We start from the raw sequence: 18,426 nt of genomic DNA on the forward strand, positions 1-18,426 counted from the left end.
AGAACAAAGTTTTTAAGAGAAATCAATCTATGAAAAGATGAAAGTGAAAAAGTGATTTTAGGTGAGGTTTTGACAGATTATTCCAAAGCATACCACAGTATATTTGAATTTTAGCGTCCATATATAAAGCAGTGATAATAGCAAGCTATGGTATTTTTGAAACCGTCAAGCTAAATTGATTCATTACACGTGCACTACGCAGCGGCAAAGCCTTCTTTGATTAGCCACACGTGCTCAAAACGAGTACTAGAAAGAGAACACAATGCGCAGTCACTTTAGTCCGTCCTGCTGTCTAAAAAGGAAAATATCGAACGTGTTCGTTACTTGAAAGAACGGGAACAAACAGGTGTGTTCCAAAATTTCTAAGTGATACTTGAAAGCACTCTATGTGCATGAATCCTAGAAAAAAAATCGGGATGGCTGGCGGTAAGTTGCTGGAATTCCTTTATTAACAAAAGAACAACAGGTGTGAAAATCGCTAACCGTGATCTGGCAGAACAGCTTATAAAGAATGGTTCCTCAGCAGCTATATTCCAGTTTGTGTTTGACAGGTTCCAAGACAGAAAAATCAATACATCAGAATTAAAAAAGAAAATTCGCATGTTTGCACTTAAATTTGCAAGATTGTGGACAAAGAGTTATCGAAACAGAAAACGGTTCTTTGAGCATAACAAGGTTTGGCTGAGAAGGTGTGAACCTGTAAGTGAATTAGCAAAACCGAAAGCTGGAAAAGGATGACCACGCAAATCTTTCGATACCTCAAGTACGAGATCAAAGCTTAGAAAAGTGCATGATATCAACGTAGAAGTTCCTTATGCGGAGTTAATGTTTGCAGCGGCAACCAGTGCAACAAATTCTGGCCTTCAAGACGCAGAAAAGATCATCAAACATCTATCGGAGTTTCCGGAAAAGGCAAGTAGTGTAAAGCAGTCCATGAATGTGGTCAGTGATGTGGAAGGTAAGGTTTGTAGCACAATCCCAGTAGGCCATGTTTGATGTTTTATAATATAAGCTAGGGTAAACCGTAGAATAAACGTTATCTTTAATATTTTTGCATACATTGATTTCTCGTAAAAACTTTGTTCTAGATACTTTCAGAACTTTTGATGGCGCACATTTTTTCCAAGCGATTAAGATACTATCTCCTTTATTTGAAGAATTATGGCAGTTTTTTGCATACAAATATGAATTAAAAAAAAATTAAATGCTTTAAACAAAAATCGCTCTCGCAGTTTTTCCACCATAGATGTAAAAAAACAACGATCTTTCGAATGGAATTAAAAGGTGGAAAATCGGTTCACTCCTTTAAGAGATATTGACAATTTAAAAGTGACATTTTTTTAATAAAATCTAGATAGAGCTGGAATTAGGGCGTAACAGATTTAGTAAACAATGACTTCTATCTAAGATTTCTAGGAATTCAAAGCACGCCCACGCAATCCAATACAACTATCGGGTAGAGGAAGTCTTCCTCTACCCGATGGTGATGTTGATTTGCGTGAGCGAGCCTTGATTTTGTAGAAATTATCGAGAGAAGTCATTGTTTACAAAAGCTGTTACGCCCTAATTCCAGCTCTATCTAGAAATGTCTTTGACTTTCCAATAAAAAAGATAGCAACTTGCTTGCTTTAGCAAAAATATTTTCATTTAATGTTCTAAAAGTGTCTAGAACATTGTTTTTACGAGAAATGAACGAATGAAAAGATATTCATAGAAAACCAATTTTTCAGGGGCCACCCCAACCTGCTTGTTAAATAAATCATAACTCATGAACCATACGAGATGGAAATTTGGTGTCTTGAGCAAAGTTGCTGCAAATTGATTGTTCTGCAACTTTTTTATTATATTGTATTGATCTATCACAAACTATAAAAAAGTTCACATTTTCAATTCACCATTTTTATGGACCACCCTAATTTCACTAACATTAAAAAATCGGCCAAAAAATATGAAGAAACTTTCTCCAAGACATCATATGCCTAAAACCAACGGTTTTAGCGTAAACATTTTTGTCTACCTAAATACGGCTTTGGGACCATTCCCAGGCAACATTATCAGTTTTATTGAGGTTTTAAAGCATTCTACAAGGCTAAATTGTCTACAGAACCCTCATAAAACCAGAAATGTTACTTGGGTGTGCATCGGCAAAAAGTGATGATCACCGATTTGTTTATGTACCGACGATGTGTTTGAAACAGTTCTATCGATTGTACCGCACTAAAAGTCCTTATCTGATAGGAGGCATCTAGTCGTAGGTTCGGAAATTGCAGCTATTGTTACATTTACGGTCATGAAGGCTTTCAAATCGCTCAAATCCAATTAAAATCCTGGACTTTTCGGACGTGGATGTGGCCAACAAACTGTTCGCAATACAGTTCGGATTATACGCATTCGGGAAGGTATCTTCAAGTATCGAGGTCAGTGCTGCAAAATTTCGACAATACACGGTGATACTCAAAATTCTGCTTTGGTCACTCGTTTGAGCTAACAGTCATCGTCAAGGCAAACCATGTCAATTGTCAGTAGCATTTTTGTCAGTGACGAACATGTGCTGATTTGTTTATTAGCTTAATTTGAAATGAAATTAAATGGCAAGAGCAAAACAATTATATGGAGCCATTAAAGTGAATAAACATCTACGTCCTGAACTGCTTGGATAACAATAATGTGACTCAGAATGCAAGAAATAACACTTTCTGTTACCAGGTGAATCGTTGTCATTGACGAAAAAATGAATGAGATTTTGACAAAGATTTTTTTGAGGATCAAGTCTATCATTGACTATGTGAAAAACAATTTTGTCAATATCGCGCAAAAGTCTGTCAATGACAATGACAAATCTCAGCACTGATCGAGGTATTAAGCAGCAACCGAACCGGACCGTAAAGCACTACATTACGGCCAAAACGTGGGTCCGAAAGTTGTATGACCAGGTGTTGATCAAATTGAACGGATACATCCTGATGGACGATTTAACGTGTGTCAAATTGGACATCAAACAGCTTCAGGGAAAGAAGTTTTATGTTGCCAGGGGTCGCGGAAATGTTCCCAAGAAAAATAACTTTGTTTTTGCGGACAAGTTTGCCGGTAAGCTAATGATCTGGCAGGGAATCTGCAGCTGTGGCCAGAAGACTCCGATTTTCATCACAACCAACAATATAAACGGACAGTTATACATTAAGGCTCAAGACACCGTCAATGAATTTGGATTCTTCTTCTTTTTGAAACATTCTTCAATCATCATCGTTAGTATACTCATACATTCACACACAAGCAATCCAAAAATTTTAAGCAAGTGATGATTTAACATCGTAAATTTTCTGGGTAGAACACCATCACTGCATTTACTTACTTGTGTTCTTCGTAGCATTCCACAATTTCACGTAATCGAATACACAACATTAATATAAACTGGAGGTCTCTAATAATCTCTTGGTGAACAAAATAAAGCACCAAGAAAATCACTTCGATTCCACTTCTTTGCTAGCGAACATAAAAGTTAGAGTCGGTGTATAATGAGTCACGCCAAGAGTGAAGCCATAGAGGTAACTCTAATACTAGTAGGTCCCGAAGTAACGTGCTCAACTTTTTGGCTCAGCTCTGGTACTCTCTTCGGTCCCAAGCTAATCGATTCACTCCTCGAAACATAGGAAAATCCACTAACCCCCTCATTTTATCAGTCAAACTTTCAAAGCGAATCAAAACAAATATTGTGTAGTACTAGAATTTTGACTAGAATAGGGTGCGTTAATCGTTTGCTTGGGAACAATATGCTAGTCAAGTAGTGAGCCAATTTAAAAACGTTAGTTTCGTAGGCGTGATCAGAGATGTTATGCCTCAGAAAATCCTGACGGCGCCGACTGGGATTGAACCCAGGCCTGCTGGGGTGAGAGGTAATCACGCTTACCACTACAACACCGGCGCCGTTACCAGGCATTCTGAAATGGGTCACTGGAGCTGCAATAGAGCTAACACCTTCTAACTCCCGGACTAAACCTGCTTTAATTTAAGGGTAATAAAAAGCAGTTTTCTTCCATAATAACACTACCGGACAGTGGGTGTTAGATTGTACACAAAGACACTCTGGTACTATCTTCGGTCCCAAGCTAATCGATGTACCCCTCGAAACATAGGAAAATCCACGAACCCCTCATTTTATCTGTCAAACTTTCATAGCGAATCCAAACAAACATAGTGTAGTACTAGAATTTCTACTAGAATGTGGGTACGTTAATCGATTTGCTTGGGACCAATAGACTAGTCAAGTAGTGAGCCAATTTAAAATCGTTAGTTTCCACCGGTTGATATTACTACTTACCTATGGTAAGAGAAATAGGTGATGAATACTTTACATCTAAGAGCTGAAATATGTAGCACAAAGGCCGTGAGTGGTCGGAGCAAACGTGTTTGCTCTTAGTTCTTTTAATTATTCGAAAATCTATTATCTTAACCCCATCTGTATTTTAATTGGTGGCCCTGAAAAGGGCCGTTTGTTGTTTTTTCCTGGGTTCAAACATATTTCAATTTTGTGAATCTGTTTTACCCACCATCTAGAGGTCTTAAAAGAAATGCTATAGCGTAGAAATATATTAGCCCTGAAAAAGGCCATTTGGCATCCAAGAGATTTACATGCTGGTACTTTCGGGATGGCGTGCTTACACCATTGCACAGCGGTTGAGATTTTGCAGGTGATCAATGTTGTAGTCAGCCTAACGGAACGACTGCAGTGGATCGTCGAAAGATGCTGAAGCTACTTAAATATCCTCCGATGTCCGCGTCCTTCAGGGTCCTACCAAATTTGTCGTGATCATCTCTGTCGCAACAGAATGTCCAAATTTTGGACGAGCCGCACCAGCACCAGCCACCCGAAACTTTCATTCCGGAGTGAGATCATTCTGGAAGCAATCTCCTTGTTCAGATCGGCCATTTCACATTTCCTCGCTAGATCTCCGGTTCTTTGGAACTGGAGTCTATGAATATTTATCATGCGAATCAAGGGTTGGGTGTGGGAATCAATGGCAATGAACTTACCGCTCGCAGGAACTCGTCGGACGCACGCCTCGTCAGCTTGGCTTGATGGAATCCCTCCAACGCTCGGTCGATGTTCTCCACGGTGTCAAGCGCCGGGTTGTCGATTAAATGTCTGTCTACAACGCGTCCAAACTGGGCCCAGTTTACGCGATGGTAGCCCATGCTGTGTGTGGTCGAACAGCAGACGACCGTTCTGGTTCTGCTGGTGGTTCCGCCAGGCCTCATGGCGAGCGTTTTGATCTCCTCCAACTACGAAGCGAGAACCAGTACGGGTGATGGTGGACAAGTCTTTCTTGAATTTAACCGCTAGTCCACTGCTGGCGGCACACTGTGGTATTTTATCCCTTTCTTGACGACGACTGCAACACCACCACCCCCTGTTGCTGGTGCGATCAAGCCGAATAATGTTTTGGTCAGGCAACCAGAAGCTGTCGCCGGATTTTAGATGGGTCTCGGTTAGAAGACCCACGTCGAGGCTGTGCTTGCGGAGGAAGTCGGAAAGCTCAATGTGTTTAGCTCTTACAGAGTAAGCGTTCGAGGTGATGATAGTTAGCGGTTTAGACGCCATACTGGATGATGAACTTACCGAGGACTGCGATCTGCTCGGGTTTATTGCGGCACTTACGAAGAGCACCGGTCATGTTGATGAAGATTTCCATCAGTTCATCTGCTGATAATAGATCGGGGTTGTTGCTTTGCGTTGGTGGTTGTCTCCAGAAGCCAGGGGTGGTAGAGATCTTTGTCCAGCAGAATCACCGGAGCTTCTTCAGGGGGGGGGGGGGTTGCACCCGGAAATTTGCTTGTCTTTGCTGGGGAGCACGAAGAGGCGGGAAATCCTCCATCCTGAATGCTGGGGTTTTGTCCTTCTTGCGTCCTGGTTGATTGTTGCTTGCCGCCTGCTTTCGGATGTGTTTGAAGTCCTCGCGTTTGGAGCACTGTCTGTCGGAACTTTGATGTGCACAACCACAGTTGGCGCATTTTAACGCCACGGCTCCATCCGCAGGGCAGTCAGAAGTGGCGTGTTTGTGAGTGCAATTGCCGCGGCGTAGCTTAATGTTGCAGTTGCGGGTACCTCCAAAATTGAGGCACCTCTGGTACAGCGTTACGTCACGATGGCGATCACGGTATGGCTCCCACCGTACGATGATGGAGTAGATCGATCGGATGGCTTGCAGCGCATTGAGCGTCAACGTCTCTTTCTGGAAGTGCACCAGGAAAAGACAATCTGGGTAGGGTAGAGCGCTACTTCGTCGTAATCGCCCATTTCCATTCTATCGATCAGAAAAGATCAATAATATCAATGATTTCACTGTACACAAATCAATAATAGGTTTGTTCCGATGCGTTAGTTCATTAGCTTCAAAATAAATCCTATTAGAGCACATTGTATGAATATTTACGCTAATTGTTCTCTAAACAAAAGAAGCGCTCCTAGCGAATCTCTTTTTTCTACAATTGTCCGTAGGACGAAGAAAATCTAATGGCGTTTCAATGCGTTTGGACGGAATTGAAACTCATAGGACGAATTTAGAATCAAGAAGCAGTATTGGATTTTAAACTATATCTCAAAAACTTGTTACTTTTTATCTAATCCAACGGTATGTATGGAATTGTGAATAAATTTAGAAGTCATCCTTGACTGAAATTTTCAATTTTTTGTTCATATCCGTTAAAAAAAGAGGTAAAACGCGGGTTGTGCTTAGTAGGACGGAAATTAGATCAAAAACCCTACGTCTTCACGTTTTTGTCTCCTTGTCATTCGGAAGACAGCTATTGGGGATAGCTTGTACCGGTCCTTGATTTCAGCTTCGACCATCTTGGGGTCGAAGTTTGGTAGACCCCTGATGACAACCTTGAAGGGCTTCTCACCGGGGATGTCATGCGTGAATAATTCCGTCTTGGAATCCTTCAGGTATTTCACGGTCACCTCGTACTCCGCTTTCGTACCTTGGTGCCGATCCTGTCGACCTTAAACTCAGCTGCAACGCCGAACGATGAGAGATCGCCAATCACCAGTGGAGGAAGCTTCATTTTTACTGCACTCGGGCTGGCAGCAGTTTCGTTGTCGACGGCGTCACCGAAATCACCAATGACCAGGGATCGGGTGCTACTCAATTTTTTGCGAGTAAAACACACGCTGTTGCGAGACTGCACTTTCATTTCCAAAGAGACGTGAAAGACCATTTTAAATCGTGCAGCACATTTCATTCTTCTTGTGTTCGAGAGCTGCCGCTCCAACGGTGTTAAGTCTCTTTCTCTATAGCTAGCATCAGTGCTGTTAATTCAAGAGCCACATGAGAAAAGGGCATACAAGCTTTATGTAAACAAACATTTGTAAGCCCTTTTCTCGCCAACCGAGGGTCACTTACGCAAACCAACAACATCATCGGGAAGAAGAAAGTTTCCCCTACCCAGTGACGTTGATGGGTTGGGTCCTTTTCACATGTTGTTCTTGAAATTTCATTCGATTGAAGATGAACCAATACAACTATTAAATCGATTCTGTGAAAAAAATTCTCTCGTGCCCATAATATTTTTTTTCCTTGATTTGTTTTCCGTCAATCTTGTTTTCCGTGCTGAGCACCAATGCTACCGACGCCAGGGAGGTAACTCCTACACCTGGACCTTACCTATCGACTCATAAACTCATGAACCGGGGACCAACGGCTTTACTTCCCTTCCGAAGGAAGGCGTGATCAGAGATGTTATGCCTCACAAAATCCCGGTGGCGCCGACTGAGTGAACCCAGGCCTGCTGGGGTGAGAGGTTATCACGCTTACCACTACACCACCGGCACCGCTGTGCCCATCATTTGAAGAGCCCCTTTCTCATTCGAAGCTCATTGGCACTGTCAATTAAGTCACCCACTATCATTTGATATACGACAGTGGAGTGTGGAAGAAACCCAGCAAAATGGTCCCGAATAGACAAGTTGACCCGATGTCGGATCAAAGTAAGGCTAATTTAAGGTTGGTGTCGACCCAATGTCGTGTTGTTGTCGGGTCAATTTGGGGTTTATGTCGGTTCAACATCGGGTTGGGGTTTGATAGAAGTCAGGTTGGTGTCGGGTTGGCTTAGATTTTTCGCCGGAATGTCGACCGGAGCTAAACACCTTGTGAAGAAAATTACACATCGATCATAAAGAAAATTGGGAAAAGCATCAAAATTTGCATTTTCCTACGCTTTTGAATACCATACAGTCACTGCAACATATATTATATGAGTGTAAAAATATTCTGCACCTAGCCTAACATATGCAGCCATTCTTGTAAATCTCTAAGCCACGTCTTTCCCGATTGAAAAGTGCTATTTCCGTCATAACACCGTGCACTACTCGATTGTGCTATACGCAAGTAGCATCTGAGCTGTCCAACTACCCTCTCCTAAATATGAAATCTCTCTCTCCTTAGCCTCTTTCTCCTTCCAAATATAAGGGACGCGCTCCCTTATTCTAGAGTAGCACCAGTGTTTTTTGAACCATTCTGAGTTTTTAGTCGATGCCTGCTAATGACGCTGACGTTCGCTGACGACCACTCGCACCATCGGACTGGCCCTGATTTTTCTTCCTCTTCCTAGACCACTTCGCCGTGGCTGAGGTGGTATTCCCAACATCGGTGGGAAGAGTAGCGTACCTATTCGAAATAGGTACACTCAAGCTACCCTCACCGCTGTTCTTCTTCTCCGTTTTCTCTCAGAGCCTGCTCCGGGAGCGCTGTCTTCCCATCACACGAAGCGACCGACACTTCTGACGACGCGATTAAACTGCGAATGTTTGGAACAAACCAGGAACTTTAGAACAACTCGACAGAGCGAGCAAAGACCGAACTGTACTGATTGACGTTCAAGCATAGAATGATGACTCTGATGAAGAAAACGATTTGGCAAGCGTTTTTATTGCCGCTGCTTTTCTCCTCCATTTCATTCATTGGTGAAATGGTGAGCGGTCAACCGAGCGGTGAGCACACTCATGTGAGCATGCGCAATATGTCATGCGTTCGATTTGCGCTCTATCGTTACGTCCGTGCTTGGGATTTTTCGTTACATGTCTGAATTTTATTTTTTTTTTCAATATGACCCCCAGTATAGAAATTAAAGACGTAGTCCTACGTAATAAAAAACATCTAGCGAAGAATACACATTGGTTTAACATCGATTGGTAAACCCACAATAAAATGGTAACTGAAAACCCACATGTAGGTACAACAACGCAAGTGCTCGGCAGTTAACAAAGAGAAAAAATGAACAATTCCAAAAGCAGACGGGAAAAGTGCTCCCGTTGTTATCGAGTTGATCGCGAAGCTTGATTTTATTGCTCTTTGGATCTTATAAGGAATATTCCATAGATGAATTGACTGGGAAACACAAAACTGAGTCCAATCTTAAAATTCAACACGAAATCTCAACTCACTTTTCAAACTCCTCCCCATTCCATTCCAGATGGGGCCGTCATCCGCGAAGCGGAACTCCATCCCAGCATCGCGACGTCATCGACTATCGGACGGGCTACATTCGATCGCATCTTCGCTCTCCCTCTGGCCGGGTGAGATGACCGCCGAGCAGCAACAGTACCAGCAGCAGCAGCAGCCACAGCAGCATATGCATCACTTTCAGCACTACATTCGTAGCGACTATGGCAGCGATAGCGTTAGTTTGAACTCCAAGCTACGTCACTACTCGCTGACGGAGACGACCAACTTCGGTGGACGGAAGTTTGGGGGTGGTGGTGTAAGTTCGACTATGGCACAACCATCCTCGAGGCAGATCAATGGCCGGAGTAGTTCGTATGGGTCGCTGCAGTAGATTCTTCGAGATCTTCTGTATTCCAAGCATTAACGAGATCATTCCATCTGAACCCATGTTGCTTAAACTCATTAACATTACTTCGATATTACTATATTTAGATATACATTTCAATGGCGAGGAGATCAGAAGAAGGGATGGTAGCACTGCTTGACACCAGAATTGACATCACTTTTGTAACTTTCTTCATTATTGATTTACCATCGGTCATGGTACAGTTTCTTGATTCAAAAGGAAACTCAGTCAGAATCACTAATTCAATTCACTTGCCTTTGAACATTAGGAGTGATAAATATTGTTGAAGAATTTCAGGTATTTCATTTGATGTTTTAGTTTCACCATGATAGAACTAGCAACGAAACAATCAACTCTATTTTCCAAATTTCTCGAACAGCTTTTTTTTATTCGTCAATCGCGATGTAAATGATTACTTCCTGGACACAGGAACACAGAGTTGACAGGGACATTTGTCTCGTCCCGGTGATGGTTGTAGCATGTGTGCTTATCAAATGCAACATGAGGCACAAAAACAGTCGTGCAGCAAGCAAGCAGTGTTGTAAACATTTAATCTAAAAAAACGAAAACAAAATCACAGAGAAGGATGCCACATTTTCGAATCCAACACCGAAAAAAAAATCAAGTTTCAGCACCGTTTACACTTTAGATGCCAATTAATCCAAAATTACAAAAAAAAATAATAAGTCGACAGAAACATGGCAAGCAATATCGTCAAATAAAAGAAAAACAGAATTTGCCAACTCAAAAGCGAACAGAAATGACAAAAACTTGACAGAAGTGGCTGAATGATAAGAGAAAGCGAACTTTCTTCCCCGTGTACAGTTTGTGGCAAAACGAAGGAATTGTGATAAATTCAATACTCATTTCTGAAGTTTCCACAAATTAAGGATATATTTTCATCAAAATCATGCACCACAAGCTGTACCGTTTAAGTGGTTCACTATTAAATAACGAGAAACAAAAATAGCGATCGGAAACATTCCCAAACTAGTATTTAAGATTAGAATAGGATGGTACATTTATAGCCAAACGTGATAGAACATTGTCAAAAATGAAAAAAAAAAACAATTCCCTAAAATTAATCAGAGAATGATAAGTAACTCCCAATAATCTGCAAAGCACTAGATCCACTCCTGGATGCAACATTTAAAGCAAATTCATATTTTCTGGTAGAAGACACCATCACAAAAATCACATCAATTTCACTTTTGTAAATTCAATTTCCCCAATATTCAAAACACGACAAAATATAACGAAAACTTTATTGTAAAACAAAATACAACAGTAACTGTAACAATCAAATTTTTTGCGAGCATTTCAGCGAACTTCAAAGATGTCGTCATTTTTTGTCCAGCAAAGCGGATAGCAAGAAGAGCAAAATCAACTAATCACTGTTTTTACTAAACAAAAAAAAAAATACTGCATTTGATAGCAACTCTGGAATAACAAACAATAAATAGAAACGTTCAATTTTTAAACTTTAGCACTTACGGACGTTCGGTGGTCAATAGCCGGGAAGATGAAATGAGTAAAGCAACTGTTAATGGAACGGTGATTTAATTTATCGATTTTAATGTATAAATACAAGAACAAGAAGAAAAATAAAACAATAATAGTACATGATGAATGTCTATTTACGTTTCGTTACCTGTCGGTAGTTTGGATAATGTTAAAAACGAATGTGAAAGCAGCACCAGAACCATGGAAGGAATAGAAAGTGTTAGAATTTTTCAATAAAAGTGATACACTAACCTAGCCAAATTCTGTAAAAATCGTCTCACGCGTTTTTTTTTTTGTGTCTTTGCGATGACTGCCAATCGGCTGTGAATCGATGCGAGCTGGAGAACTGGAAAAATTCGTCACTAATATCGTAGCCAAGTACGATTTCAAATTTTATTATGCTATAAACCATCATTTGGTCATTTGGTTAATCTTGTCAATTTGAAATGCACACACATTTGATAGCTAAATATCCTTTAACTGACACTTGTTTCAGTTAGCGGACTTTCAGTCAAATCGTATTTCAGTAAAAAGTCTTTCAGTTAGCGAAATCCTCTAAATACGACTTTGTTCTTCGATACTTTCCATTTATTTGCTCTGGATCCAGACTTTTGATACAAACTCCATCGACAAAATATTCAATGACAAGTCTGAACGACCATCTGGACATAATTTACAGAATACAAAGCTCACCTCTGAAATTCCGAAGGTCTAATCTAATCTAATCTAACACAAACGCAGCCAATACGAGAAAGCATCCTGGAAAATGATTAGGTTAGATAACGCCTAATCATCTTTCCTGACAACATTGATGTTTGCAACATATCTGTGAGATATGACACAATCATCAAAACGGCCAGGCCTACTGCGCTGCATTTGCCGCAAAGATGATTCTGTAAAATGATTCGAGCTCTGGTTCGAGCTTGAATAAATATATTCCACGAATTGTTAAAGCATACATAGGATCACTATACGGTGGTTTCATGTTCTGACAACATTTAAAATGGAAATAAACAATATTTCGGTTCCTAGTTCACAAGTAAAAGTTACATTCACTACACTTACTTACTTAAGGGTCCTGTGCACCACCAGCGGTGCAAAGGGCTAACGTGAAAAACTTCCATCCTGGGCGGCTGCTCGCTTTTGCCTTGACCCTTGGGCCCAGGTCAGATTCCTATCGACTTGCTTAATTTCCTTATTGAGGCTCCGCCGCCATGAGCCCCTGGGTCTGCCTCTGCTGCGATGTCCTGCCGGATTCCAATCCAGCGCTTGCTTGCAGATTTCGTTTCCGCCCCGTCGAAGTGTGTGGCCGACCCACCTCCACTTTCGCTCTCGAATTTCTGTTGCTATCGGCTTCTGATGACATCGACGATGGAGCTCGGCATTCGAGATTCAGTTGTGAGGCCACCAGGCACGAATTATGTACCGCAGGCATCGGATGATGAAGACCTGCAGCTTTTGAGTGTTCTCTGCTGATACACACCACGTCTCGCTGGCGTATAACAACACAGATTTCACGTTCGAGTTGAAAATTCAGATTTTGGTGCGTTGACTTATCTGGTTGGGTCTCCATACGTTTCGTAAATTCGCAAAGGCAGCCCTAGCCTTCTTGATTCGTGCACCTATGCCTCTCTTGGTCCCGCCGTCCGACGCTATTTGGCTGCCAAGATATTGGAAAATTTCGACCTTCTCCACTGCTTGCCCCGCTACCGTAAAGTTGGAAGGGTTTCCCGTGTTGATATCCAACGATTTGGTCTTGTTGACGTTGATGGTGAGACCCGCCGCAGAGGAGCGTTCGGCTAGGTCATTGAGCTTACTCTGCATATCAGAGCGCCGTTGTGCTAGTAGAGCAACATCATCAGCTAAATTGAAGTCGTTGAGATGCTCCATGGTGATAGGCTGCCAAAGCAGTCCACGGTTCGGTACACGGTCAATTGCACCTACCATGATCTCGTCGATTACGATGAGAAACAGTAGCGGTGATAGTATACATCCTTGTCTCACACCAGCGACTACTCGGATAGGGTCGGACAAGGCTCCGTTATGCAGAACTCTGCACGTGAAAGCCTCATACTGCGCTTCGATGAGGTTGGCGATTTTATCCGGGACTCCCTTGCGTCTCAGGGCGCCCCACAGATTCTCGTGATTGAGACGGTCGAAAGCTTTTTCGTAGTCAATGAATACCAAATAAAGGGACTCTTGGAATTCATTGAACTGCTCCAGGATGATGAGGAGCGTGACAATATGGTCCACACAAGATCTTCCGGCACGGAATCCTGCCTGCTGCCGTCGGAGAGTCGCGTCGATCTTCTCCTGTATCCGATTCAGGATAACTTTGCACAGAACTTTGAGAACAATACACAGTAACATGATGCCTCGCCAATTGTCGCACAAAGTCAGATCCCCCTTCTTTGGGACCTTCACTAAGATGCCCTGCATCCAGTCGGCCAGAAAAGTCACGGTGTCCCAGATATTACAGAATAGTTGATGCAACATTTGTGCGGATAGCATGGGGTCAGCTTTGAGTATCTCTGCTGATATGCGATCGACCCCTGGAGCCTTGTTGGATTTCATGCTTCAGATAGCTGTTTCAATCTCCTGCAGTGATGGGGCCTCGGAATTGACGCGAGTGATGTGCCGCACCCTAGGCGGATCATGCCGAGATGTTGATGGCTGGTTGGCCGTCGAAACTTGAAGAAGTTGTTCGAAGTGCTCAAACCAGCGTTTCAGCTGGTCAGTGGGGTCGGTAAGCAATTGTCCAGTCGTGTCCTTCACTGGCATCCTCGGGTTCATCCTTGCTCCACTCAGGCGTCGTGAGATATCGTAGAGGAGGCGTATATCGCCAGTGTTTGCGGCTTTCTCCCCTTCGTCGGCCAGGGAGTTCACCCACGCTCGCTTGTCCCGTCTACAAGAGCGCTTGACTTCCTTCTCTAGAGCCGAGTACCGTTGACGGGCTTCGTTCTTGGCTCCTCTGGTTCTCGCCCGCTCTATCGCGGCTTTTGCTTCTCTACGCTCCTCAATCTTCCGCCAGGTTTCATCTGTGATCCACTCTTTCCTCTGGGTGCGCAGCTCACCCAAGTTGTTCTCGCTTGTTTCTATAAAGGCATTCTTGATGGCCGTCCATTGTTCTTCTACGCTGCCACCTTCTGGAACGTCCGCAGCTCGAGTCTCAAGTTCTTCAACAAAAGACCTTTTTACCGCTGGATCTTCAAGTCGGCGTGTGTCGAACCGCCGCCCGAGTCTCTCCTCCCGTCGCTGGATCCGCGCCATGCGTAGGCGGATTTCACCGATTAGAAGGTGATGGTCAGTCGCGATGTCGGCGCTGCGTTTATTCCGAACATCAAGAAGGCTCCGTCTCCATTTTCGGCTGATGCAGATGTGGTCGATCTGATTTTCGGTATGTCCATCACGGGAAACCCACGTGACTTTGTGCACTGGCCGATGGGGGAAGAGCGAGCCCTCGATCATCATGTCGTTATTGCCCCAAAATTCTGCAAACAGCTTACCGTTCTCGTTCATTTCAGTTCACATCTAGCTGCCTTCTAAGTATGCACGATGGTCATCAAATGGATTCCATTTATACGGACTTAAAAGCCGCATTCGATCGTGTCAATCACCGAATCCTGCTCGCAAAACTCGAACGCTTAGGAGTTGAAACTCGGTTTGTCAAATGGATGGAATCTTACCTTGTGAACCGTCGTCTTTGTGTGAAACTTGGCACTTTTGAGTAGAACGTTTTCAGCAACAGCTCAGGAGTTCCACAAGGAAGCAATCTTGGACCACTGTTATTTTCCCTGTTTTTCAACGATGTCTGCTCTCTCCTACCAGACGGGTGTAAAATCTTGTATGCAGATGATCTAAAATTGTACTTGATAATACGATCTATAGAAGACTGCCAGAAGCTTCAACAGTATATTGATCTCTTCTAAGGCTGGTGTGACAGGAATCATCTCGTTATAAGTGTGAACAAATGTGCCGTGATATATTTCACCCGCAAGAAATCTCCAATCTGCTGGCCATACACGATTCGTGGAGAAGCATTGGAAAGAGTCACAAGCATCAGGGATCTTGGAGTCATTACTCCAACATCATCGCTAGGGCTAACAGAAATCTGGGATTCATCTTCCGCATTTCGAAAGAGTTTCGCGACCCGTACTGCTTACTATCACTGTACTACTCCCTTGTACGTTCCGGGCTAGAATCTTCTTCTGTCGTGTGGAGTCCTCACCACGAGGTCTGAATAAAAAGGATAGAAGCAGTTCAATCACGATTCGAAAGATACGCGGTTCCTGCCTTGGAATAACCCAAACGATTTACCACCGTACGAGAGTCGCTGTCGCCTGCTAGGAATGACAACTCTGGAAAGCAGGCGAAGCCAACAGAAAGCAGTATTTGGTGCGAAGCTGCTATTAGGAGAAATTGACGCTCCTTACATACTCTCTCGAATAAACCTTGGTATTACACCCAGACAACTCCGTCAACGGCAGATCTTGAGGCTTAACTTTCAGAGGACCGATTATGCTCAGAATGAACCTATTAGGGCAATGTGTGTTGAATTCAACCAAGTTTTTTATCTATTTGATTTCAATGTTAGTATTAATGTTTTCATTCAACGACTTTGATCAATGCTATAGTGTTAAGGGTGCCTAGTATAAGTTAATTCATGTAGACCGTGGTTTGTCCGATGAATAATAATAATACCATGGCGTCCCATGACACGCTCATAGTCCGTGTTGTCGGAGCCGATGTTCGCATTGAAGTCGCCAGTGTAGATCTTGATGTCACCCTTTGGAACCTTATCCACGACGGCATTCAGTTGACTGTAAAAAATCTCCTTGTCCTGTAGCTCGGCAGCATCGGTTGGCGCATAACATTGGATTATGGTAAGGTTACGAACCCGTGTTCTAAATCTGGCAACGATTATCCTCTCATTAACAGGCTCCCACTTGATGAGCGCAGCACTTGCCTGGACGCTAAGTAGGAGACCAACTCCACGATGGCGGGGAGCGTTTCCACCTCGAATACCAGAGTATAATAGTACCTGTCCCGACGGCAGTTTGTGTTCTCCAAAGTTTGGCCAACGAACTTCACTCAGTCCCAGGATTTCTAGCTTCATGCGTCGCGCCTCCTTGGCGAGTTGTGCCAGTTTACCCTGCTGGGCTAACGTCAATACATTCCATGATCCAATTCGTGTCCGTTGTTTTGCGCTAAAAGTCGTTGCCGTTATATCAGTTCGATGTCTTTCTCTGTTAGTTTCTGTAACAATTGTAAAGGTTTCAGAGACAGTAGGTGGTTGGCCTAAAGTCTCCTCTCCGCCGTGATGGGGCTGCCATTTTAGGTGTAGCTTCCGGGGAAGAGCATTTCTTATTCAGCCGCTGGATGCCAGTCAGACGCTGTTTGAGCCGCACCTCCATGGTGAACAGACGCTCGGGTTGGCGAAACATTTCCTCTATCACCGTGCTATGGTTACCGCGCCAGTGTTCGCGTCGCACCTTCTCACTCTGCTATTGTCGGATTGACAACATTGCCCAGGCTACGCCAACCAGCAGTGTCCATGTTTCAGCTGGCAGTCTTTTGTGATCATATGACTCGTGGAGGCGTTAGGTAGGAGCTTTTGAGGACCGGAGCTAGGTATATCGCTCCTTCCAGATTGTCACTCACCATTTTGTAGCCCTACATTCACTACTCTCATAAAATAAATCACATAACCAGTGGAAAATATCCATGTGAATTTCACATAACTTTCATGTAACGCTTTGTACATTCCTATCAATGTGCTCGTCGAAGCTCTCTCCATGACCATCCATCAAGTTGACGAAAGAAGTAAAAAGCAACTGATGAATGTCGTCTTCTGTTGTGAACTATCACCGATCTGGTCATTCCCGACAATCACGACACTCATCTGTGCTCGTTTTGAAGTAGTTGCTGCTTTGCTTGCTTATGTGAGTGTGTTGGTGATTGAGCCCAACAGCTTCCGTTTCATGTTGCCTGCTTTGTTTGTAACTCACACAGTCGCGCCTGCCGAGACGAACTTGGAATGCGTAGGCATTGTTTTCATTTTCTTTTGTCGTTTCGCTTTTTCTCATGATCGTACTGCAGAAGTCTTCCCTGTTTTCATTCTGCTTTTCATCATCAGCAGCGAGTGTAACGTTTTGTTTGTGAGCAGCGACCATTACTGGTGATTGTTGTTTGCCATAGCTCTAACTCTCACTGCGTGACAAAACGATTTGTCAGCGATAGTCGGTTGATGCGAAGACGAGTGTCACGTGAGTGTCATGATTTTTTGCATCACATTTCCGATGGAACGAAATGGTTTTACGTTTTTTTCCGGAAGCCAAGCGGCGAAAGAGAGAGAGAGAAAGAAAGTTGAGAAGGTGAGGATGGGATAGAGGAAATGTTTGGGATCAGCGAAAAGCAGAGTGTACGGATCTATCACCGAAGATGGAGGTACACGGAGATCGACGCGAAAAGTAAATTTTAGACCCTTCTCGAAGGCATCTTGGAAGGATGTTGGACCTTTCGTACACGCGGTGAATCTTAATAATCCCACGAAGGACCGATACGTCTCGTGGATTGTGCGGTTATTTGCACGGTGCTCGAGTGAGAGTCTGTTTAAACCAGCGAAGACAAGTGTCACGGTTATGCACGTTTCTCGGTGTCATATACACGCCAAATCACGGCCTCCTCGGTCGGGAGAAGGGTATTTTCAGAGTCTTGGCGACCCCAGATTGCCCGCTCTAACCCTGTAACGTTGTCGCTCGAGATTCGTTGAGGAAAGTCGGCTATTGAAGAGCTAGAATTCGGAAGTCAACGTGGGACAATCAGAAGATTCTCCGTGAACCGCCCTTGTCGGTCAGACAACGGAGCCACGTGGGAATAGTGAAGATCGTCGTTTGCCGAAGTGAACCCTAGTTACCTCTATGGTAATGCTGAGCTATTAGGGTGTTCAACATTGATGAGACTGGCGAGCTGTATGTTGTTTTGAACGAGGGTGGCGCGCTTGGCATAAATGGCCCACTCACGAAGATGGATCCCGATCAGTAACGGTGAGGCTTCGTCATCCTTCTTCAGATAATG

The 18,426-nt window shown here is 43.4% G+C and overlaps 1 protein-coding gene across 4 annotated transcripts in view; it reads left to right on the top strand.

Annotated features, from left to right (window-relative positions):
* LOC135717661 (solute carrier family 35 member F3) overlaps positions 1 to 11,621 on the top strand; it is a 272,141-nt gene extending 260,520 nt beyond the window's left edge. For 2 of the 4 annotated variants that reach the window (XM_065239852.1, XM_065239855.1), the window contains one exon: positions 9,469 to 9,666. In XM_065239852.1, coding sequence (XP_065095924.1) covers positions 9,469 to 9,580 — 112 coding nt within the window. In that variant the 3' untranslated portion in view covers positions 9,581 to 9,666. Of the gene's footprint in view, positions 1 to 9,468 lie in introns of all 4 variants that reach the window. The other 2 variants (XR_010520328.1, XM_065239850.1) reach the window with 2 other exon arrangements.
* The last annotated feature ends 6,805 nt before the right edge of the window (positions 11,622 to 18,426 follow it).

Source organism: Ochlerotatus camptorhynchus, unplaced genomic scaffold, assembly GCF_037179485.1.
Source record: "Ochlerotatus camptorhynchus isolate MF236.1 unplaced genomic scaffold, CSIRO-AGI_Acam_v1.1 ptg000062l, whole genome shotgun sequence".
Taxonomy (NCBI): domain Eukaryota; kingdom Metazoa; phylum Arthropoda; class Insecta; order Diptera; family Culicidae; genus Ochlerotatus; species Ochlerotatus camptorhynchus.